The sequence below is a fragment of the Papaver somniferum genome, chromosome 11, assembly GCF_003573695.1.
Source record: "Papaver somniferum cultivar HN1 chromosome 11, ASM357369v1, whole genome shotgun sequence".
Classification (NCBI taxonomy): domain Eukaryota; kingdom Viridiplantae; phylum Streptophyta; class Magnoliopsida; order Ranunculales; family Papaveraceae; genus Papaver; species Papaver somniferum.
This window is the reverse complement of record NC_039368.1, coordinates 131471885-131495245: the sequence shown is the minus strand read 5'-3', so window position 1 is coordinate 131495245 and position 23361 is coordinate 131471885. Positions and strand designations below refer to the sequence as shown.

Here is a 23361-nt window from a genome sequence, read left to right as displayed (position 1 = left end):
TCTAGCTCATTCTGTTTTGTCAAGAACAATGGTGAAATTAGCAACAGCAAGAGAATGTAGATTATATGGAAGTGGATTAACAAGGAATAGATTTGAATATATAAATGCTGGTTTATATGTATTTGCAACATTGATATTACTATGTGGATTTGTTGCTCAGTTATCATCAGTTATAGCTAAATCTGGATTAGTGGTTTTACTTATTGGTTTAGTGTTGATACTGGTGGTGAATATACATGATTTGTTTGCACATATGGCTGGGATTGATTATAGATTACAGTATTTGGGGTTTGATACGCAACTTGCTCTTGTGGAATTTGCTGTTCCTATTGTTCAGGCTTTGGGTTCTTTGGTTTTCTTCTTGGGTGTTGTTTTCTTCTTCATTGAGGTAATTTTCTAAATTTTTTCTGTTTCTTGTCAATTTGTAGCGGATTGATTGAAAATAGAGATCATGGGGAACTCAAATGTTGGTGTTAATGAGAAGCTTACACTCAATAGGCAGTTGATTTTGAATTGGATTTCAACAAAGTTAAGAGAAATTATTATTTGTAGATGTTGTTGAAATTATTATTTTGAATGATTGGACTTGATTGAATTGTAGGAAGAAAAGAGGCATAGTTATTCGAGATTCGAAAAGCATGCCTTGAGCTTGCTTATTGCTGGTCCGGTTTTATGGGTTGTTGGTTCAATTCATAATTCATGCCAAATTTATGAGAGATCAGATGGTCATGTTCAAATTATGCAAGCGAGTGTATATGTCCCATTCTTAATGGGTAGCTTGTTGCTTGTTGTGGGCGCAATTCTCAACAAGCACAGCATTGACGAGGTTGGTTCAGTTCACTCCGGCTTGAGTTACCTAGTAAGTTCACTTTTTCATCTTTTTTCAAACAGTTCACCAAAAATTATTCTTTTTATCAAACCCAAACTTCAAATTTAGATAATGTGTAATTGATTGTTTGAATTTTACATTCAAGGCTTACCTTATTGTTTTGTGTATGTGCAGCGTGAGAGTTGGATTTGGTTGGGAATATTCGGTAGTCTATTTTTGTTAGTTGGAGGATTAACAAATGTAGCCAAAGTGTTCAAGATGCAACAAATGGAAGGAGTCAGGCTAGAAAAGCTGCGTGGCGGGGCTCAAGAGAGACTCAACAGGGATAGGGAAGGTCAGGTTCCTCTTATACTAGAAGACCAAAGGAGAAGAAAGATACAGATCGAAGAAGCGACGCAGCCACCGGTAGTCCAGACTTCGTACAAGGATGCTCTCGTCAGTCGCTCTGAAGTATAAGATGGTAATTTTCTTTTCTGTAACTAGTACTCTAAAAACTTCACTATCACCTACCAAGTATTATTTGTGTCAAAATAGAACTCAATTTTGTAATCCGAGTATAGTGTTAAGTGTTGTCAATTTCTTCCATTCGTTCACAAGTTTTCCCCTGACAGGTACGGTTATACTCATCCCTGTGGTCCTACTTTTGGCTAATGAGAGATGAAGCTGTCCAGGATAAAATATTGCGGATTTCTTTTTCCTCAATGAAAGATAGCAAGTTCTAGAATTAAAATTGTCCAGGAGCAACAGCTATCTGGGGACAAGTTAGACAAACCACTTGTATGTCTTCTGCATAATACATACTACTTTCTTGTCGTCATCCAGGTTTCTCTACTCGATAACATTACAGTTGTTAACATTTAAATGTATCCAGTTTCTCTACTTTATAGCAACATCAATCTTGTAGCTTAATCTTGGAATCCTGTAACAGGGATTTTGGTTGAAAGTTAATCTGAAAACAAAAATCTGCCATAGGAACGAGATCGAAGAATGTCAACTGATGAAATCTTATGTATATATATATGTGATATGGTCTATCTGCGTATCTTTATGGCTGGGAATATTAAGTTGCTTTATTCCCTCTGTCGAGACCTTATCAAGGGTCATGACCAGATATAGCTACTTACTAGGAGAATCATCTTTATGTGCCACTAACATCAAGTGACACAGATATGGTAGTAAGACACGCACTGGTTGAGAACACTGTTGGTTTTCTTTCCAAATTCAAGCTATATTTGTTTTAGAGAATATTAGAGATATGTGTAATGGTATAGATGTGCTTTAAGGGTTATATGTTGTTCCCTCTCCTTCAAGGACTTCCAATTTCTGTACTAACCAGTAACCATTAAGCTATGTTGTAAAAGGCGCTAGGAAAGGCGAGGGCCTTTTTTTTAGAAAAAACCGGAATGAAGTATAATTAGGCGCATGGGGGCCTTTTTTTGCCAGGCGCCAGCCTTACGCCTAGTGCGCCTTTGACAACATAGCCACTAAGAACACCCGGAACTCTGTGTAATGGAAGAGCTTAACCGTGATTGTATTATTTGGGTGAAGTTGGAAACCAGGAAGGGTGGACAAGTTATGCCTTTGTCTAGTGAGATTCTGCCAGTCTATTTTGGTTCGTATTTTTCCCTCCTCAAGACCATTTTTGTTCACTAGCCTACGGCTACGTAGTATCTGTTTTTCCGACCTGCACTGTGTTTAAATTCTTTTCCATACAATTGGAGAGATGTATACGCATTTCTTTCTTTAACTATTTGCATAGTGCGCTTTGGATGCTTATTTTTCACAATGAAACGTAAATCACACTACAGTTTAGTGGTCTTGTTAAGTCTAGTTGATGTGCATCAACAAAACTTCTTCAAGAGATGCCAAAATCTGATCTGCTAAATGTCTAGCTTCAGGAAACATGTTTCTACAAGCCGAAGCTATTTCCAGAACTTGTAATGCTTGTTTCCTGCTTTTTAATCTTTTCTTTCTTTTCTTTCTTGTCTGGTGTATAGTCTTTCTCCGTTTTCTGGTCTTTTCCTTCTCGTCTGGTATATGTTGTTTTCTCCGTTTTTTAGTCTTTTCCTTCTTGTCTGGTATATGGTCTTCGAAGTGATGCCTGGATCTTCGAAGCGATCTTCCAACGCCGTCAATGAAATGATGCTGTTTGCCATGGTCTTTCAAGCGATCTTCCAACCTCGCCATTGAACAATGCTGTTTGCATGAGGAATTATGCACTTCGCGCTGTAACCTTCTAGAAGTTGGTTCATTGTGGAAGTTCTAAGGTCATAACAGAGGGTCTTGTAATTGTAAACAAATATAACTTCATCTTACCTTGTAATCATTATGGGCTCAAAGGGAAACAAATCTTCCCAGAAAGTCTCTTCCCACTCTATACAGAACTCCTTGATCCATTGCCACAAATTCTTGTCTCTGTAATTTTCTTTCGAATCACAAATGTTTCTACTTTTTCTCTTATATGCCCAAATATCCCTGCACCGTTTACCATAGATTGTATGCACAAAATACAGATTATCCTCTCCTAGCAACTCGAGGCCGCATCCATCATCTCCAATATACATGGAGATGCAATAAAACCGAACTTCTCATCTTTTAAGTCGAAGGTTATGATCGAACACATTCTCTTGTGCTTACTGTAACTTCTGTCCGGCCAATGAAGAGCTCCATTGGCGTAGGTACCTATTCCTGAACCTAATTCAGGAACATGAACGGATTCGTCTTTGTTTATCCACTCATGATCACCACCAATTGTATAAACTTGAACACGAGTCTTCGTCCTTGGCTTTCCGCACTGCGTGTACGCTCTAACAATCTTGTACTCGTTCTTTGAATGACAGTAACCAAACCCACTCATGATATTCAATGCCGTATCATCGGTTGTATATGTATTAGTTTTAGGAACATACATAACTTCTCCGGCGATGGGATTGAAAACTAAGAAAGGTTCTCCAAGAGGCCAATTGCGTTTACATTGGATACAAACCAAACCATTGCATGTTGTAATCTATGGGTGACATAACCAAGTCATAATCCGTTTCCTCGGAAGAGAATTGCGGTACTTGTGCATCTCATCAAGTATATGATAAGAGTAGTTATATTTCGTCTTCTTCTTACCATGAGTAATATCAAATTGATATCCATGATAAGCATAATGGTATGGTTTAACGACGAGCAAACCTACCTTATCAGTCTTATTACGGAGGAGATTTCTCCATGTTTTGCATACCTGTTTGGCTGCTAAAGCTGTCTTTGTTTGTAATCGATCCAGTATATTCTGTACGATATCTGTGTGAAGCTTCTCCATATTGTTGTTGTTGGTGTTGCTATAGCGATTGTCGTCTCTAGCTTCCTTCCGATGAGAACCCTGAACCCTAAACACAAACTGGCGCGTTTCCTTTTTATACAGATAGCCTCGGTCGGTGGAAACCACCCACGCTAATAAGGAAATAGGTCAAAGATACCACCTTTTACCTATTTCCTTATTAAGTCGTATTTTAATAGGTGGTGGAAGTTGGAAACCGGGAAGCCCTTGAAGAAGAACGGACAAGTTTCCCTTTGTCCAGTGAGATTCTATCAGTCTATTTATGTTTTTAATGTGCATCAACACTCATGTAGTGTGATTGCATGAACAAAATTTCTTCAAGAGATGCCAAAATCTGATCTGCAAAATGTCTAGCTTCAGGAAACCTGTTTCTACAAGCCGAAGCTATTTCCAAAACTTTTATTGCTTGTTTCATGCTTTTTGTGTCTTCTTCTAAGGGGAACTCAAAAATTCAATTCTCCAGTCTTTAATCTTTTAACTCTTGTCTGGTATATGGTACTCGAAGCAATGTCAGGGTCTTCGAAACGATCAAGAACCTCTTCATCAAAGAGATCTTGAACCTCTTCAAGATCTTCCAACGTCGTCGACCTCATTGAGACGATGCTGTTTGTGTGAGGAACTACGCTTGTCAAGTTGTCGACATCCAAAAGTTGGTTCATTGTGGAAGTTTTAAGGTAATAACAGTAGAGAGTCTGGCAACTGTAAAGCAACAGAAGTTCACCGTACCTTGTAATCGCTATGGGCGCAAAGAGGGATACATTTTTCCAGAACGGCTCTTCCCACTCTATGCAGAACTCCTTGATCAAATGCCAGATATTCTTGTCTTGGTTGTTTTCTTTCGGATCACAACCGCTAGCGGTGTTGGTATTTTTTTCTCTTATATGCCCATATATCCGTGCAATGTTTATCACTGATTGTGTTCAACAAATAGAGATTATCCCCTCCCAGTAACTAGGCGCGACGTTTGTATTGCACATCTTCAGCAGAATAACACGAAAATGCAATAGAATGGAACTTCTCATCTTCCAAATCGAAGGCTATGATGGAACAGTCTTTGTGCTTAAGCAGGTCCAACCAATAAAGAGCTCCGTTCGCGTATGTACCTATTAGTGAACACAAATTTGAAATATGGAGGGATTCGTCTTTGTTTCTCCACTCACTGTCACCACCGATGGTATAAACTTGGACACGAGCCTTCCTTGGCTCTTTGTAGTGCGTGTAAGCTCTAACAATCTTGTACTCGTTTTTTGAATGACAATAACCAAACCCAGTTATGATAATCGAAGCCAAATCGTCCCTTGTATATGTATTAGTTTTAGGAACATGCACAGCTTCTCCGGTGATAGGATTGCAAATTAAGAAAGGTTCTTCAAGATCCGACCTACATTCCCAATCTCGGGAACAAACCAAACCATTGCATGATCCAAGCATGCAAAACCAATCTACAGTTTGCAACCCTGAATAAGAATAGTCGTAGGTGTGCATCTCTTCAAGTATATGGTATAATGGTAAGAGTAATTGTGTTTCATCTTCCATGCATAAGATCAAACTGATCTCCATGATAAATTTTGTCCCCGTTTACATCATGATATGATTTAACGAATGGAAAACCTACCTTATCAGTCTTACTACGGAGGAGATTTCTCCATGTTTTGCATGCCTGTTTGGCTGCTAAAGCTGTTCCAATTGGTAATCGATCAAGTATATTCTGTACCATATCCGTGTGAAGCTTCTCCATAATGTTGTTGGTACAGATTTCGTCTCTTAGCTTACTTTTGATGAGAATATATAATGTATACCCAAACTGTTGTGTTTCCTTTTTATAGACTAGTATAACACGCATGCGCGATGCGCCTACCGCTCTTTCTCTTCTCTATATACATAACAGTCTGCCCATGAGCCAGCTAATAAAGACTCTAGCAAAACCTCTATTTTCGATCACATGTAGTATGGTTAAACATTATACCAAAAACTTTGGCATGCTGATTATACAACTCTATTCACATATAGCTCCTATTTATATAGGTTGGGAGTGCATCTGGAGCATATTTCACACAGGTACATTATAACGTGCTTAATGTAGACTTCACATAATTGAGAAAGAAAATCTACCTACTCAAATGGACGTAGTATATTTGAAAAGCAGAGGTATCTTTCCACGGAACATTGCAAGTTTTTTATGGGGGAAGACATAGCGAGATCTCGTTCAAACTGTTTCATCATAATATAACCCTTTGCTTCCATGATTGCGGCACACACGGCTCCCGTTACAGCCTACAGGAACTACACCATCTTCTTTCAGCTTTTAGTCATTTTTCAGCAGTGCCACAAATCAGACGCAAGAGCAACACCCAAAATTAAGTTTTCACAGGGGTATTTTGTCAAACAGGTAACGTTCATGTAAAATAAGTTGTATTTGCACAGATGAGGTTCAACAATCAGCCAAAATTGACAGTCTAATTGCAGTATCATGTCATGGAAACTATTTCAATTTCATGAAAAAGCATTCAAAATTCCATTTAAAAAAAATTGAAGTCGACTAATATTATCGATGAACACAATCCTCACCTCAACCTTGCATTCTTGGCTCTGTAAATCCTATCTAGTGACCATGTGAATCTTGTTACAAACTGAAGCCGATATCAACTGAGGTTTAAGAAATTGAAATGTAGAGCTCAATAATTGAATTTGCGGTTGATCGAAAATTCAAGCTGTAAGAGTTGAATCTAGATTTGGGAATATTACAATCGAAAGAGTAAGAGGTTCTACTAACCCATTTACTGAATCAGAGGCATTCTACGATACCTGTAGTCGATTTAGAGCAACTGCAGTGGACGACTAAACCCAAATATTTGATCCAGTGGACAGGCGTAGTGGGACTATCGATCAAAATTTGATCAAAGACTAAAACCCAGACCAAATTTGGTCGACGACCAAGACCAAACCCAAATATGGTCGGGCGTTGATATAATCTAATCCTACACAACGGTCTTTGATATAATGTCCGCCACTCATCGCGCGTTCGTAAAGTTAACGCCTGATGCAGGGGCGTTGGTAAATAATTCGCCTGTAACGGACGTAGATAAAGCTTACGCCTGGCATGGGACATTTATATAGATTACGCCTGGCATGGGGATTTTATATAGATTACGTCTGATTTGGGGCGTTTATACAGAATTTTCCTGATGCAGGGGCGTTCATATACTTAACGCCTGTACCTTAAATTTTGAATTGCTTGAGGGGGCTTTATACCTTCGCCCCATTTTTTTTTTTTTTGGAATCTCACTGACCAGGCGTAATCTATATAACGCCCCATGGCAGGCGTAATCTATATAAACGCCCCATATGCCAGGCGTAATCTATATAAACGCCCCATGCCAGGCGTAAGCTTTATCAACGCTTGACGTTCAGGCGAACATTATACTAACGTCCTATCAAATTTACTCTTTTCCCACTACGCCACATGACGGACTAAACCCAAATTTGATCTTTTTTTTAGTCTTTGGTCTTTGGCTATACTCGTACCATTGTGGACGCTCTTAGGGAAGAAAAGACTGAAGAAAAGACTAAAATTGATCTAAATTTGGCACGATTCACGCATGTACCCCTCGTATAACTGAAATCTACGAAAAAGTGAGCAGGAAAACAAAAATGCGGAAGGGTAATAGAATCTTTTCCCATAGGACGTGTGAAAAATCCCTATTTTCTTTATATTAGTAAGATAGTCTCCATTGTTGGAAACCCACACTAACAGGGAAACCCATGCACGCTAATAAGGAAATAGGTCATAAAATTTCTTAATAAAGGATGTTAATTAGGTGTGGAAAAGGAAACTGATTTGGTATATAAGCCTTGTGTGAGGGATCAAGAAAGGTGCGACCAAAGGAGGGTTTTGGCGCCGTGAGAAAACAAGAGGAAGGAGAAAACAAGGCAGCCACCATTCGAGGAGAAGGGTGAATATTATGTGAGCTTGAAGAAGAAGGGTGTTTAGCGAAGAACCAGTTTGGTTGGTGAAGATTAATCCACCGCATCCTACATCTCTTGAAAGGATTTTTAGGGTTTATTCAACTCCTTCTAGTAGTAAGTTTCTCATCTTTTTTGTTTTATTATTGGTTGAATCTATCCAAGTATTTGGTAAAGAATTATTTTGGTTATCCATCGTTAGCGGTGAGTATAGAAAGAGGGCATTGTTATCCAAGTGCTATATGCACCGTGAAGTCTTGTGAAACCCCAGTTTGGGATAAGTCGTTGTAACCCATTATTTGTCATAGTGGAAGTTTGCCCGTGGTTGTTTACTTTTCGCATTGAAAGGTTTTGTCCACGTTAATCGGTGGTGTTGTGTGATTGGTTTTACGTTAATCGGTAATTCCCCCAACAAGGAACCACGTGAATGACTTTCGATTCTCCTCCGAGCGCACTCTTCAATAATCCAGTCGCTGATGTTTGTGTCGCCAACTTCTCAATTCCTGCAACTCCTAAGCACCAGCAATTGCGGCAAAATGGGTACTGAAGCATAATCGAACAACTAGCACGTGAAATCAAAGTACCATGCTGGTAACACCTCTGAAAAATGTCAAGCTTGTATGAGTGTCCAAAGGAATGATGTAGCTTTTCTAATACCGCAGAACAGTTCCTCACATTGAGCTGACCATCACAAGTTGGTGCAAGTTGCTTGAGCTTGTAGTAGCCATTTCTCGTGTGATCATCCAACTTCTCGGAATCTGAAAATGAAAACTATCCAACACCTCAGAAGTCCATTTCTTTGCGAACCATAGAACCATACTTGCACAGGCCACCGACTTGGACACAACTATGGTGTGCATTACAGTATGTAAGAGTTGTACTGCCTGCTGTCTTCCATAGAACTCAAGCTGGAGATAGTCACTTTTTTATGGACAAACCAAACATGACAGGCGAGTATGACAAAATACCAACACAAAATTCCCATGTGCTTGGACTACTACAGTTGAGAAAATCAGTAAAAGAAGCACAGACCTGAATGTAGCACCACTAATTGTTGCAAAATAGATACGGAAGGAAACTCGAACAACTACCACAGGAAATCGCTGCATTCTTCTCAGCACTAACCCAGAAATTTCCAACTGAAAACAGTTCGGTCTTTCGCACAAGAGAAAAGTCTTGGAATTCTAGAAAGGCACCAGCTGAATTGGAGACGTTAAGAAAATGTGTAACACAACATTCAGAAGTAACATCCAAAGAAAAATACCCATGATTAGCTAACAACTTGCCTCTATCATATATTCGGCGAGCAAAGTTGATGAGAAAGAAGAGGAATGCAGCAATTGTTACTTGAGAACTCGTCGTATCCAAGTTGTCAATGATGTGATAAATTTTGAATAATATCCACCTCAAATATCCTACCAAAAGCCACACTTGTAGGAATTGAATTACCCTGAGTATGAGTCGAGTTTCCGTCATCCACATGATAACTGGACTGCTCCAACTCAAATATGCAACACTGTCCAGACTTGTAGAATACAATTTGCACTTCCATCTTAAGAAGTTCACTAACCTTGACACAATTGGAGCATGTGTGACAGTGAGTACAAGTTTTATTATCTTCATACTCCCATAGCCTCTCATTGTTCCATACCCCACGCACATCCAATGTTGACAGCCATAAGGTTAATGTTGAACAAAGTACAAGAAATGAAGACCAGTTGTGTAAGAATGGAGATATTTCTTCATTTCTTCGTCTTTAATAGCTGCAGATGTAAGAGTTGAACTTGATAAGAAGAAGCACATCTTTAGAAGTCGAAAACAGCTGCTAACAATTGCAAGAATAATCCTTATAGAGTAGTCATGGAGTCGAACCAAGGTAACATTAGAATTCAAAAGTGTAATAACTTGGTGAGACCATGCGGTTGCTGGCCTAAAAAATTCTTCAAGAAGTCGAATAAAATCAACAGCCAAAGACTCAAATTGAAAACCCAAAATCGCATCAAGCAAAACATACTTCAGCTGAGAAATAAATTTTTGCTTTTCCCACATATCAAGCATTTGATGAAACAATTGATAAATATTCCTAATCGCACACATTAGCATGCACATAGACAAATGAGTATTCATTCTTATTCGATTTCCTTGTGACCATTTCGAAAACAACTGACCATTATCACCCCTGTCACCAGTTGTAACAAACTGCAGGACAATAGAATTTTGAAACAACCATTTCAATCGATACCCATGTCTTTTAATTACCTTGTAAACACAGTTTCTATTGCACTCATTCATGAAAATCAACTCCATAAGAACAATCAAGCCAGAATTATGAGTATCAAAACCAATTCTATAAGCATCAGCAAAATTAAAATACCCTCTGTCACGATCAAATACGGAACCAGTGTAAACAAAAGAAGGATATGAACAAAAAACACCATCATTCCAGCTCCGCAATACAGTCCCAAGCATTTTATCCAACCAAATTGTGTCTCTCTTTGAAATTTTAACAAACAACATTTCAGCAATACTAATAACACCCCCATTAGTTAGTCTACAAACAATTGAACCACCAGACCATGAATCTGACCAGTAGCCATTCTTAGAAATCAGCTCATATACGGGATTTTTATCAATTTCATCCATTAAATTTGAGCAAACATATATCGCAAAAGAACAGGAAGTAATTGAATCGAAACCAAATTCATAAACACCGGCCAAATAACAAAACCTCTTAGTGAGTTTGAAATCTTTTCCTGGATCAAAAATGATACGAGAAGAATCGAGAATAATGGAAAAAAACTTACCCCATTTGATTTGATCCTTCCTTTCAAAATTATTCACTCCAGCTTTATCAATTACTGTAAACTGGATACTCACAGCCTCAGTTGAATCATCAGCATCGTTTCCAACGAAGAAAATGGGAGGAATCAGTTGTAAATCGGAAGAATCATCTTCTTCAACAACACCAGTAGAAATTGATTTGATTTCCTCATATGGAGAAACCGTGAAATCATCAATTGAAATATCAGAATCTTCAATGTATGGTGTCGATCTTAAAAACCCATGTAAACCCTTGTCTGAATCGGTTGGAGATCCAGAAATTGAATCGGAATTGAAAGTTGAATATGAAGTAGCATCAGGAAGAGAATTTGGAGTAATATCTTGACTGAATTCAGGTTTCAGTTCTTCATTGAATACCTCTTCCTCCTTCGTAGCTTTAGTGTTCCCAACTCTAATAATGAATTGTTCTTCGTATGATGGTATGTGAATGGATTCCCAACTGACCCCCGCCCAAGAGATTTCATTCTGTAATCTCCAAAGCTCACGATTAATACCCCATGCAGATACTTCGTTGGATAGATCTCTATACTGTGTCTGCGGATCAAGGAAATGGTTATTGGCTTCATTTTTTGCCTTAACTCTATATCAATAATTCCTAGATTGATATGAAAAAAAATTGGATAAATTTGTGCGGAAATAAACGGTTCTGATGCCAATTGTTATGTACCTGGATGTACAACAACAAGGTTTGGATCATAATCGGAGTAAGTCACCTCTTGATTCATAGTGAACCAAGCCTAATTGCTAAACTAAACTATTTTATTGATAATTCTTCTCATAAGAGTTTCATTACAGACTCAGAGCTTATAAAGCTCAACATTAGATAACAGATCCTACGGTTACTAAGCCAATACGTGGCTATATATAACCCAGAACCAGAATCGGAGCTCGTTTTCAGTAACAAGTACTGGGTCGAGCGGAGATAAACCACGTAACGATCTTATCTCCAGAGATGCGGCTAAAGTTTTTATACCGGATGCCTTCTGGCCTAAACGTAACTTGCCTGGAGGCAACACTAATCCTTAACACATCCTGTGTCCTGTTCGCTTTCGGTGCAGAGGGTGCAGTGATCGTCACTTTAGTGGAATTACGCGTTCGCGACCATTCAGGTGATGTATCCACATATTCCATGTCCCGGTTGCAGGACTACTAGGGGGTCTCCCCCATTCACAATCCTGCGAGCTGCAAAGCTACTAGGGGGTTTCCCCCATTCACAATTCTTCCGTGGTTGTTTACATGTTCGTGGTATAAACAATCCTACTAATAGAGGAGACAAAAATTCAAAGGGGAATATGCTTAGTTTGCGTACCTCGTATACATACCTCCTTCACGTGGATCGCTTCTTTCCACGCACTTCTGTCTAGTGCCGTCCAAGCCTCACTCATTCAGGTCCCGCTTTATCAATTCATCCCACATGAGTTTCATTCTTCATGTCGGCCATGTGATGCGTCCTAAACGAACTGATGCGTCAGGTGGTCTTCGTTGGAGATGCCCGAACCAGCATAGCCGATGTTGTGACATTATATCCTTCACTGGTGCTACCCCAAGTTTCCCACGGACACAGTCATTTCTGATTTTATCGCGCCTTGTGTGCCCACCTTAGCATCCTCATTTCTGTCACATGGATTTCCATGAGGTGTGAGCTTCTAGTTGCCCAACATTCAGCTCCGTACAACATCGCTGGTCTTTGTTGTCCTGTAAAATTTTCCTTTCAGTTAAACTGGGACCTTACGATCACAGAGGACTCCAGTCGCCAGTCTCCATCTAGCCCATCCTGACTGGGATATGTGTCTCATGTCCTCCTTTATTTCCCCATCACTGTGGATCATAGATCCCAGATATCGAAAGGATTCTTTCCTTGGTACAATCTGGCCGTCAAGTAGTAGTTCTCCATCATCCCTCTCGGTTTCGTCAAAAGCGTACTTCAGATACTCAGTCTTTGTTCTACTGAGTCTAAACCCTTCGATTCTAGAGTCTGGCGCCACAACTCAAGCTTACCTTCTACCTCTTGCTTGGACTCCCCAATAAGTGCTACATCATCGTCAAAGAGCATGCACCAAGGGATCTCCCCCTGTATATCGTTTGTAACTTGGTCCAGTACTAGCGCAAACAGATAGGGCTCAAAGCTGACCCTTGGTGTAGTCCGATGTTGATAGCGAAGTCATCTGAGACACCGTCACACGTCCTGACCCCTGTGACCGCTCCCTCATACATACCCTTGATAATGGATATATATTTAGGTGATACCCGCTTCTGCTCGAGTGCCCACCACATTACTTCCCGTGGGACTTTGTCATAAGCCTTTTCTAGGTCTATGAACACCATATGTAGATTACGCATTTGTTCTCGATAGCGCTCCATCATCTGTTACCCAAACCGATTCTTCGTAACACCTGATTTCCCTCGTAACCCTCGGTCGATAACACGTTCCCAAAGTTTCATTGTGTGCATAAGTTTCATGCCCCTGTAATTAGTACAACTCTGGATGTCCCCTTTGTTCTTAAAGATCGGCACGATGACACTTTTTCACCAGTCTTTTGGCATCCTGTTTGAAAGGCAGATATTGTTGAAGAGCTTGGTCATCCAACTAATCCCTTCATCTCCCAGGGACTTCCACACCTCAATCGGGATGGTATCAGGTCCCAGTGCCTTCCCTCTCTTAGTACCTTTTAGGACCTCTTTTACCTCACATTTGAGGATGGTGGGAAAGTCCTCTCGCAAGTCCACAGGTTCCAATGGACCCGCCAGATTGACTGGTGGGTTGACCGCATCAAAATCCTAACACTAAATGCTAACCCATCCCTTACAATTGATAAAGACACATTACCCAACTAATTACTACTAAGAATCCTAATACTAAATACTAACACTGAATAGGATAAGGGACACCTTCTCCTTGTCACAGCGGGTGCATGTCAAAAACGCACTAAACGGATCATTTGGATCTCTATTCTCTTTCATACCCTTCGTGGCGACGGTGAGTCCTGCTTTGACCAGGCTGCTAGCAAACCGAACCCCACGCCTCACTTTCTCACTCTTAATCTTTTCGATTGGAGCCGAAATGAAAGGTGTATTAAAGAGGTATGATTCCAGATAGTTACCCGTTTTCGCCATGTTTTTCCCGACAAGCATAGCCACGGAAGAGCCTAAAGAATGTCCTGCCAACCAGACATTATTAGCTCCAACTTCAGATACCCTGCTTTGAACAGCTTCCATTGCAACTCTAACGCGGGATGACTGGTGAAGTCCATGTTTGATAATATTAAGGTCTAATAACAGGTCCCATGAGACGGTATGTTTCTTGATAGTGGTTCCCCTAAACGCAATGACATATCGTGGAATAAAATCCGTCTGGTAATATTTAAAACCCGTCATGGGTTTGTATCCATATACCGCACCAAAGATGGAGAAATAGTTAGTATCGAAGCGTGGATACAACATCTCAAAATTGAAGAATTCCCACCATTGTGGTGCAAGAGCATCACTCCCTTGCCGATTTGCTTGACGGTCATGCTCCATAACATAGGCACCAGAAACTAAGCTAGCAGATAGTGTTCTTCGGTGATGTGCATTTTTCCTTCAAATTGCCATAAAAATGTCTAGTTAGTAGTTGCAGACATTGTACCATTCCGTTCTAACAATCAGAAATTGGATCAGACTAACACTAGTTGACCCAATTTTACCCTCAAAACAATATCGCACAAACTGATCATATTTGAGTTCGCAACAAATGGAATGATTCAACAGAAGCCTGAAAGATAATATATTACCAGTCCACCGCGGACAAGTTAGAACCCTGAAACAAAGTCAAATTCGTGGAACTGCCAGACTCGGTACTGATGAGACATTCAAATAGACATATCATACATGTAACTCCATGAATAACCTAGAAGCAAAGACAAGAACTTAAACGTTGAAACTCAATAACTTCTTGCGATGTTACGTTTTTTTTTCAATTGTTTTACAAAGACTTATTCTTTATAAATCATTGGAACATGCCAAAATTTCTCTTTAGCATCTAAGATAGAGATCAAGAAATGTCTTTTTATGTGTTAGAGAGGCAAAGAATCAAACCTGAAAACTCATCCTGAGCAACCGGAAGAAATCGTTGAAGAAATTTTAATGGTTTACTAAATGAAATTAAAAGAATCGTGTTTGCAGTACAAATATTCTTATGTCATTACAGACATTATATACACACTATGAAAATTTGCAAGTGATATTATTAGATTAGTCTGAACTACAATTTGTGCAAAAAAACAAATAAGTCAAATGTGCACCCACTGTAAATCACACTAAACAAAAACCAATTGTAAGCTTTTATAACTGGCACTATTTAACAACCAATTCTAAATAATGTCTACTATATCAATCATGTAACTCTTTCTACTGGCCAAGTTGCATGAAGAAACATCGAATCAGATGAGCACTAGACATGATCATATAATTGGATTTCATTTCTTGCAATACCCCTAATCTCTCTGGAAAATGACCTGCGTTTGAAGATCAAAAGATAGTTTTATGATAGTATGCCATTAGTAAACATTTGTTAGAAATACTAAAGAAAAGAAGATAATAGCAAGGAATGAAATATTTGTCAGAGACATATTGTTGTTGGAAACATTTATTTAAACCTAAACTAGAGATGGAGAGTTAGTCATGCTGGTGACCGGTAGGACGGAGTGAGTAATTAAGTTTGTCACGGGACTCAAGGATATCCATGACATAAAATGTGTAAGTTACCATGTCATGCACGTTGTAGATTTAAAATTTATGAGACTTGTTTTGCATTAAAATGCCATTATTGTTATTTGTGTTTGTGTTAGTGCAAGGGAAAAATAAGAAGTACAAATGTAAGGGAAAAATTTACGCATCAAAGTGGAATGGTTGCAAGAGCTTTTAATAGTGTTGTAAGTTGGACTATGGATCCGCCAAGTTGTATTAGTTTAAGTCCGGTAGTAGATGGATCCAATATTAGGCCTCAAACTAGTCATGACCTGATACTATAATTCCACTCTTGTATGAAATTCGCCTAATAATAGATAATCCACACAAAAATAAATAAATAGAGTGGTCCATGAACCTGATGAATAATATTCTGGTAAGTGTTTTGCCAACTTACTCCATGGCTGACGTAGCTTGTGATAAGCTATAAGTGTTTGTTATATGGAGGTACATGCCTAATAAGGGAGTTACAATCTTGATCAAACTGGCTGCTGTAAACCTTGAGCCCATATACACACTTTTAATACTCTTTCTGCCTCAGCTTGACTTGCATGTCTGAATCTTGTGTTCTGAAACATTTTCTCCTCCAAAAGCACCTGCATCAGATCTTATTAGCACAATTCCAGCTAAAAGGTTAGCACAAAGTTTAGAAGCATCCCTATCACTACCAATAGTATAAACTTGGACATGAGTCTGCCTTGGCTCCATGCAGTGCGTGTACGTTCTAACAATCTTGTATTCGTTCCTTGAATCACAATAACCAAACCCAAGTATGAAGTTCGATGCCCAGTCGGACAATCTATATGTATTAGTTTTAGGAACATGCACAACTTCTCCGGTAACGGGATTGCAAATTAAAAAAGGTTCTGCAAGATTCCAATCACATCGTCTTTGGATACAAACCAAACCATTGCATGACCCAATAAGCATGTTATAATCAAACTGAAACTGATCTCCAGGATTTGGTATGAGTGAAAAAGAATTGCGGTAGTTGTGCATCTCATCAAGTATACGGTAAGAGTAATTGTATTTCATCTTCCCATGGATAAGATCAGACTGATCTCCAGAATAAGTTCTGTCTCCGTTTACATGATAATAGCATGATTTAACGACCAGCAAACCTACCTTATCAGTCTTACTACGGAGGAAAATTCTCCATGTTTTGCATACCTGTTTCGCTGCTAAAGCTGTCTTAATTGGTAATCGATCAAGTATATTCTCCTCGATATCCGTATGAAGTTTCTCCATAATGCTGTTAATTGGTGTTGGTAAAGATTTCGTCTCTAGCTTACTTTCGATGAGAATAATACCTAAACACTAACTGGTGTGTTTCCTTTTTATAGATAGCCTCCTTCGGTGGAAGCCCATACTATCAGGGAAACCCACGCACGCTAATAAGGAAATAGGTCAAAGGTCACAGAGAACAATCTCGACCCTCTTTTGCATACAAGTAGGCTCCAAATATGTTGTAAAAGGCATGCGCCTTTGGCGCTTAAGCCCCAAAGGCCCACTAGGCGTAGGACCAGCGCCTAGTAAAAAAAGACGCCAAGACGAGGCGATATGACCAATTTTTATTTATTTTTCTAATTGTTCATGGGCGCCTATGGCGTCTAGGAAGCGCTTAAGCCCTATGCCAGGCCAGGCAATGGGCTTGGCGCCTCGCCTAGCGCCTTTTACAGCATAAGCTCCAACTAGCACCAAGTTCTTTCATGCGCTGCCAATATAAGCTAGTTTCTGTACACACTCTTTCCGAATTCTCTTCTGCCAACAGTTACCTTTGGAAGTCTTTTAGCTGTATCAACCACTCCATCAATCAAAACAACTTTGTCTGTTAACCCTAAGCCACACTCCCCTAATACTTGCACAGTTGATTTGACAAGCTCTCTTAAGCACTCGACGAATTCACTCCATTAGTTTGGTCGTTACAAATGAAATTCAAGGGAAGATCACCTGTTAGACCAATAATACTATATTCTTCATCTTCGTCTTCTGGGTGTGATCTTTTACCACCTTATTCACTGTATCTTAATGTATTTTCTTTCTTGGTTTTTTGTCTTTTGATGCAATAGCTATCATCTCAAAGATGTTTTTCAATTCTTTGGTTGATCTTTATTGCTGTAGTTGCGGAAAATCCCACAACTACCCACGTTGAGGTGATAATAACACAAAGCCTAAGTCATGGAAATTAACTCAAACATTAATGATATTATACACCACTTTGTATTGAATATATGATGTTCTTACAGTGATTACAAAGACATTCGATATACAACAATGGAGGAAATAAAACTAAGGTTGAACTTTTATGGCTTCTCTCTTTTCTTTAGAAGTGTTTCTTAGCTCTCTTACTTGACTGAATTCCTTTTTAACCTCCCTCTCTATTTATCATTTTAATTTTTATATAGGAAAATACATCAGTAGAAAACAACCAAAGTTCACGTGCAAGATCTCTGTTAGCTGATCTTGTTTCAGTTTGTCTTATTCATCAGGCTTTTGAGACCTGTCCTTGTCTATCGCGTCGTTTCTTCGTATCTCTCTCGATGAATGTTGTGTTGTACTTATCGTGTGATTGTTCCTCCTACTTCTTCCTTGTTATCGCGTAATTACTCTTCGCCTAATTTCCTTCTTCCTCATGCTTATGAATGTTTTACTTAGAGTGAAGTTGTGGGATTTGTCTTGGGAGATATTTCACCTCATACATTTTTCCTCTTCTCGCGTTGTTCTTCTGCAAGTGGAATAATGCGAGAACTCTTGGTCAATGCTTCGTTCCTGACCTGTCTTTTCGTTTTCTCTGTCTTACCCGACATGCTTCCGTAATTTCCGCGTAACCGCCACACGTGTTAGCGGTTTCTTCCTCTTCGGGCGGCACGTCTTTACTGTTTTCCTTCAGATAAATATCTAAGAGAGGGGTAAAAAAGAGTAAAGTTTTATTTTTGTTACGCTACCCTCTCCCTTCTCTGTTCGTCTTTTTCTTTGGAACTCTTCTTTTCAGATTCTTCATTTCTGGTTTTATGGCGGATCAAGACATCCCCGCTCTTGTTGTTGTTGTCCCATCATCTTCTAGGTAAGTTAGTTTTGCCTCGGTTAATCATTTTGTGCTTTCCATGGTATGATTATGATCTTCCTTCCACCATTTCTACAATTTTTTGAAGTTTTAACATCCCATACTCATTCCCATGTGTTCTTTTTAGCACGAAGCGTAAGCCTTTTAAGAAGTGGGTTGACGTTCTTAAAATCTATCGATCTATGCTGGAGGGTAAGGGTTTCAAGATCATTGTTCCGCCTGGTTCATCTCCTGTTGTTCCTCTGAGTGAGGAGAAAATTCTAGAAGGATCATGGAGCGCGACTCGTATGCCTGTCGTGTTTGGACAACTAAAGGATGGTCTCCCTTTTCCCCTCTTTAACCCTGAGGTTCCTTTGTTCTACCAAATTCTTGCGAGGATCGGTCGAGCTGCATATTAATTGAGTGGGGGCGCGAGTCGCATTATCCTTGAGTTTTCGCTTCGCGCGACTGGTGTTGGAAAATCTATCTGTCCAGACGTAGTGGACCGTTATGATCATGTGGATTATACTGTTGAATCTTTCTTTCAACAGTATGTTGTGAATTGGGTTGTTAGAGATGGTTCACGCTGGGGTGTTCGCTTGAGTAGGGCGAAGTTGAAAGATAATATGAAGAAACTTATGGACATTGTGGATTAACATAGCAATTATAACAGCCTCCTTCGCCATTCTAGTGATCCTAGTTAGATGAAGTTTTATCTGATCATTGAGGGCCCTCTTTTATGGGGTCGTAATCCATATGGGAGTCCTCGGGATGCTCCGAATGCTTCGCTTGTAGGGCATGGTACTCTTGCATACTTCCCTTGGAGGTTCAATTGGCCTGACCGAGAGGATTGTGTATGTGTTCTTCTCTGTTCTCTATTTTATTTTATTTTGTGACTCTCTCTTATGTATTTCCTTTGAATTTATAGATGGCGAAAGAATTTTCTTCGCTTGAGAATAAGGCGAAGATTGCTGCTGAGAATAAGAAGAAGGATCTTGCAGAGGCGAAGTCGGGGAAAAGGCCTTCGCGTTCAAAAAAGGTAGCGTGGATCGCCGCTTTGTAGACGAGTTTCATTGCTTCTGCCTAATAATTTAACTTTTGTTTGTTTAGACTCTTCCTTATGAGGAGGAGACTGAGGATGAGGGCGAGGGTGAAGAAGGTGAAGGCTTTGAGGGCGAAGGTAACGAATTCGATCGTGAAGATTCCCTTGTTTCGCACAAATCCAAGAAGGCGAAAATAAGTAAGTTTAGCCAGAGTAGGAACAAGTCCAGGGGCGTGTCAAAGGATAAGCCCATCATCAACATGGTTAACCCTTTGACCTTGGGGTCTTCCCAAGTGTCTACCTTAGCCGAGGTTGACACTTCTGTCGCGTTATCTTCGATTAGGAAGTTCTCAATTGCAGGTAAATGGAAAAGATCTCATGTTGATGATATTTATGAGACAAGCGACCTCGCTCCTACTCCTAGTTCGACAAAATCAGGAGATTCGTCTTCCCTTGAAGATGTCGCTGTGAACTTCTCTTCCAAGATAACTTCTATTGCTCAGTTCTCTATGTCTGATCCTGCTCTCTCTCTTGTTCGCGAATTGGCGTTAAACCTTGTCTGATGATGCTCCTCAGTCTGGATGGGAATTTAGTTCTGATCTTTCCCTCGATCAACCTCTCGTGTTTGATTATCTAGTAAGCTTGATGCTTTGCGCTTTCGCTCTAGATTGAGCACGTCGCCCCTTTTGACACTGTTCATATTGATTTTCAGAATATGTGTCGCAGAGTTTCCCAGATCGAGGATTATCACAAGTTGGTGAACTTGGTTCGTGTTCAGTCTACCCAGATCTCTTTGATAGACACATTTTTGTGTCTAAGTTGTCCTCAGTGTCTCTATTGTTAGTGCTTCATTTTCTACTTATTATGGTGTTTTTATGTTTGTGTAGGTATTTTTGGAGAAATACACTTGTGTGGAAAAAGTTGCTCAAAAAGTGCTATTTGGACCCCCGGAGAAAAGTACTAAAGGCACACTCATTTTGGATAAGGGCACCCCAGACACCCTGGTGTTAAAGGCGCCCGTGTTTTGGGTCAGGGAACATCTTCTTCTTCATTTCAAAATTCAAAATTGGCGGGAGATAGTGCAGATGCAGGCAGAATTAGGATTGAAGTTTTGATCGTGTTCTAGGGAGATTCAAGGGCTGAAACTCATTGGGTTTGTCAATTTTGATCCAATAGAGCTATTAATGGTTGTCGTTTATACCATAATTGACTAGAACGGTGGATATAAGGGTTGAACAAATTCCTCAGTTTTCTTCCTGCGGAAACTCTGTTAAGATTTTGGTCACGTTGGAATGAGACTCGAGCACTGGATTTGGTTTCTTTGGGCCTGTTTGGACCAAACAGGGATGGTATGGTCGATGGTTTCGGTTAGAGTTGGTTGCATCGTGGGAATGAAGCAAACAGAGCAACACGTTTGTGGGAGAGTTTTTCACGGGATTTTCTATGAATTTCGTGTGCTGTTGGGACTCTAATTCGTGTGTTGCTCATGTTTGGAAAGTGCGTGGTCGCTGCAGAGACGTGAAGGAGTTAAGTAAGGAAGTTCCAGCACTCATTGATAGCGTATGAAGGCGGGAAAGGAAAGAAAATATCCTGAGAATATCTTTCTTTACTGCCGGGGTTATGAAGATATTTTTGGACTAATGACGAGGTATTTGATGGCCCGTGGGGTATAAATAGAGTATGGGAGTGTCAGATAGGGATATGGAGAGTTAGGGGACGAAAAAGGATGAGAAATCAAAGTTGCAGAGCTTTTCTCTGCTGCTGCCATTGAAGAAGATAACGAAGAAATTTAAACCAACTAGGACTTTCGTTCTTAACCGTCACATTTTGTATCTTTAAACGATAGTTCTTCTGCGACCCAAAGAAGTAATAGTTCTTTGTAACAGTTGTGACAGTGAGTCTGTAACAGTCTGTAGGCGTTGCAAACTCGCTGCTTTTTATCCTTTTCACCTTTGCAACATCTTTTTGAGCTATGAATCCATATTTTGAGTGCGTTTCCAACCTAATGAGCTAAAACCCAACATTGGGACAACGGAGGAATCTGGATTTCACTATTGGGGTAACTTAATTGATTGTTTGTTTACTATTTGCTTTGATTTTTAATGAATTATGATTTCTATTGATTCCTCGTGACTTTGTTTGATGGAGCATGCTTAGTTCTAGGTAATTTTGATGTGCGATGCTTATGACCTACGCGTAATATTTTATGAAATCTACTTCGGTAAAGAATAGAGTTGGTATTTCCTTTGTGTTGAGCTATAAATGTTTACAATTAATTTCTGAACCCCGTGAACATGAAAAACAGTGAAATCCTGAGTCCCAATAAATTCTTCATCCCGTGACATTTTTCGTATATATTTTTCTTTTATTTTAATTTATTAATTCTTAAAATCAATCTCATCAAGTCCGAGTGAACGACAAACTTCTTACCACTATATAAGACTTGTGTATAGATTTGTTTTTAGGTTTTATTTTTATTATTATTATTTTTGTTCTTTTTTACGCGTTTTGGTATTTTTTTTGTTTGCTTTCAGATTTGGAACTAAGCTAAAGAAAAAGAGAGAAAGTGCTGAAAAGAAAAGCGAAGCTAAAGAAGGAATGAAAAGAGGAATCCAAAAGGAATGAAGAAGAAGATTTTTGTATATAATTATTTTATTTTATTTTATTTTCAGAAATTTTAAATAGGATTTTATTTTTGTAATTTTTCTTTTTATTTTTGGACTTTATTTTTGGAACATTCTTTTGGACATTATTTTTAAAAGCCTAAGGAAGGGTTAATTTAAATATAACTGTTGCAGGGAAGGAAGACAGTTACGATACTGTCTCAGCCCCTCAGGTTCGTACACTGACATCGGATTCGGTGGCCTGAGTCGACTTCAACGGTTCATCGCCCGTCTGGTACGGGAGGTAAGATTCTATCCACCCACGAATCCCCTATCAGTGGGTTTATTTTGTGTTGAGGATGTTAAACTGGTATTATAATAGCCAATACAATGATTATCCGGCTGAGCAACATGGCATTATTCCTATTATGACCATAATGTGAATAGTGGTTGCGAACGCCAAGATTTTGAGGGTTACGGTCCATACCATGGTGAGCCCAACTACTATCCACATTCCCACGTCATACGAGCAAAATTCTTATAATTCCTCTCCTCTAGATGAGGCACGTAAGATTCTTGATTCAACGCGTAAGTTACTTGAGTCGACACATAAGTTAGAGGACATAAATGACTTAGTTATGGATGAAAGAACTGTAGCAATGAGTGAAAATTCATTAGAAGATACCCTCAGGAAGTTAGCTGAGTCAACATGTAAGTTAACTGAGTCAACACGTGAGTTTTATGAGTCTACACGTAGGCTTGAGTTAGAAACGGAAGAAAGAATTGCTCGAATTACACTGAATTGCCAATACATTGCACCCTTGAAAATGAGGAAAATTTCCATTTACATAATCAAGATTACGAGGTTAGAATTGGAAGCAATACTTTATATGAGGTTTGATCAATCATTTTCATGTTATTATATTGATGGTTGTGATGAGGATAGTATTGATGAAGAATCTGAAATATATAGGCATAGTGATGAGGAAT

The 23361-nt window shown here is 39.3% G+C and overlaps 4 protein-coding genes across 7 annotated transcripts; 1 reads left to right on the top strand and 3 right to left on the bottom strand.

Moving 5' to 3' along the window:
- On the top strand, positions 1 to 1645 carry LOC113320824. The gene is made up of 4 exons (XM_026568715.1): positions 1 to 388; positions 602 to 859; positions 1004 to 1289; positions 1441 to 1645. Exons 1-3 carry the CDS (start codon positions 29 to 31, stop codon positions 1283 to 1285), a joined length of 900 nt encoding a protein of 299 aa, XP_026424500.1. The 5' UTR covers positions 1 to 28; the 3' UTR covers positions 1286 to 1289; positions 1441 to 1645.
- Positions 1646 to 7996: 6351 nt separating this feature from the next.
- LOC113323391 lies at positions 7997 to 11721 on the bottom strand. 4 transcript variants are annotated; one of them, XR_003347567.1, is made up of 3 exons: positions 11626 to 11721; positions 9150 to 11492; positions 7997 to 8888 (listed from the first exon to the last, which is right to left on the bottom strand). XR_003347567.1 is itself a non-coding variant. In XM_026571689.1 (3 exons), exons 1-3 carry the CDS (start codon positions 11653 to 11655, stop codon positions 9801 to 9803), a joined length of 681 nt encoding a protein of 226 aa, XP_026427474.1. In that variant the 5' UTR covers positions 11656 to 11721; the 3' UTR covers positions 7997 to 9800. The 4 variants fall into 4 exon arrangements, 2 of the variants coding, with proteins under 2 accessions (XP_026427474.1, XP_026427473.1); XR_003347566.1 differs by having other exon boundaries at positions 7997 to 8875; XM_026571689.1 differs by having other exon boundaries at positions 7997 to 9880; positions 10922 to 11492.
- A 1763-nt stretch (positions 11722 to 13484) lies between these two features.
- On the bottom strand, positions 13485 to 15044 carry LOC113325186 (GDSL esterase/lipase At4g10955-like). The gene is made up of 4 exons (XM_026573399.1): positions 15033 to 15044; positions 14729 to 14844; positions 13827 to 14535; positions 13485 to 13736 (listed from the first exon to the last, which is right to left on the bottom strand). The coding sequence occupies exons 1-4, from the start codon at positions 15042 to 15044 to the stop codon at positions 13485 to 13487; spliced, it is 1089 nt and encodes a 362-aa protein (XP_026429184.1).
- Positions 15045 to 16220: 1176 nt separating this feature from the next.
- Positions 16221 to 16931, bottom strand: LOC113325185 (putative F-box protein At3g16210). Its single transcript, XM_026573397.1, has one exon. It carries the CDS (start codon positions 16929 to 16931, stop codon positions 16221 to 16223), a length of 711 nt encoding a protein of 236 aa, XP_026429182.1.
- Positions 16932 to 23361: the final 6430 nt, after the last annotated feature.

What these genes read in the sequence shown, in the direction of transcription:
- LOC113323391 (XM_026571688.1), bottom strand. Translation starts at nt 11,655, where the DNA reads ATGATCCAAACCTTGTTGTTGTACATCCAG. An exon ending in CCTTGTTGTTGTACATCCAG is followed by an intron (nt 11,493 to 11,625) that starts GTACATAACAAT and finishes CTTGATCCGCAG; the next exon opens with ACACAGTATAGAGATCTATC.
- LOC113320824 (XM_026568715.1), top strand. Translation starts at nt 29, where the DNA reads ATGGTGAAATTAGCAACAGCAAGAGAATGTAGATTATATGGAAGTGGA. An exon ending in TTGTTTTCTTCTTCATTGAG is followed by an intron (nt 389 to 601) that starts GTAATTTTCTAA and finishes ATTGAATTGTAG; the next exon opens with GAAGAAAAGAGGCATAGTTA. An exon ending in ACTCCGGCTTGAGTTACCTA is followed by an intron (nt 860 to 1,003) that starts GTAAGTTCACTT and finishes GTGTATGTGCAG; the next exon opens with CGTGAGAGTTGGATTTGGTT.
- LOC113325185 (XM_026573397.1), bottom strand. Translation starts at nt 16,931, where the DNA reads ATGGAGAAACTTCATACGGATATCGAGGAGAATATACTTGATCGATTA.
- LOC113325186 (XM_026573399.1), bottom strand. An exon ending in AACTTGTCCGCGGTGGACTG is followed by an intron (nt 14,536 to 14,728) that starts GTAATATATTAT and finishes GGCAATTTGAAG; the next exon opens with GAAAAATGCACATCACCGAA. An exon ending in TGTCCCTTATCCTATTCAGT is followed by an intron (nt 13,737 to 13,826) that starts GTTAGTATTTAG and finishes ATTTAGTGTTAG; the next exon opens with GATTTTGATGCGGTCAACCC.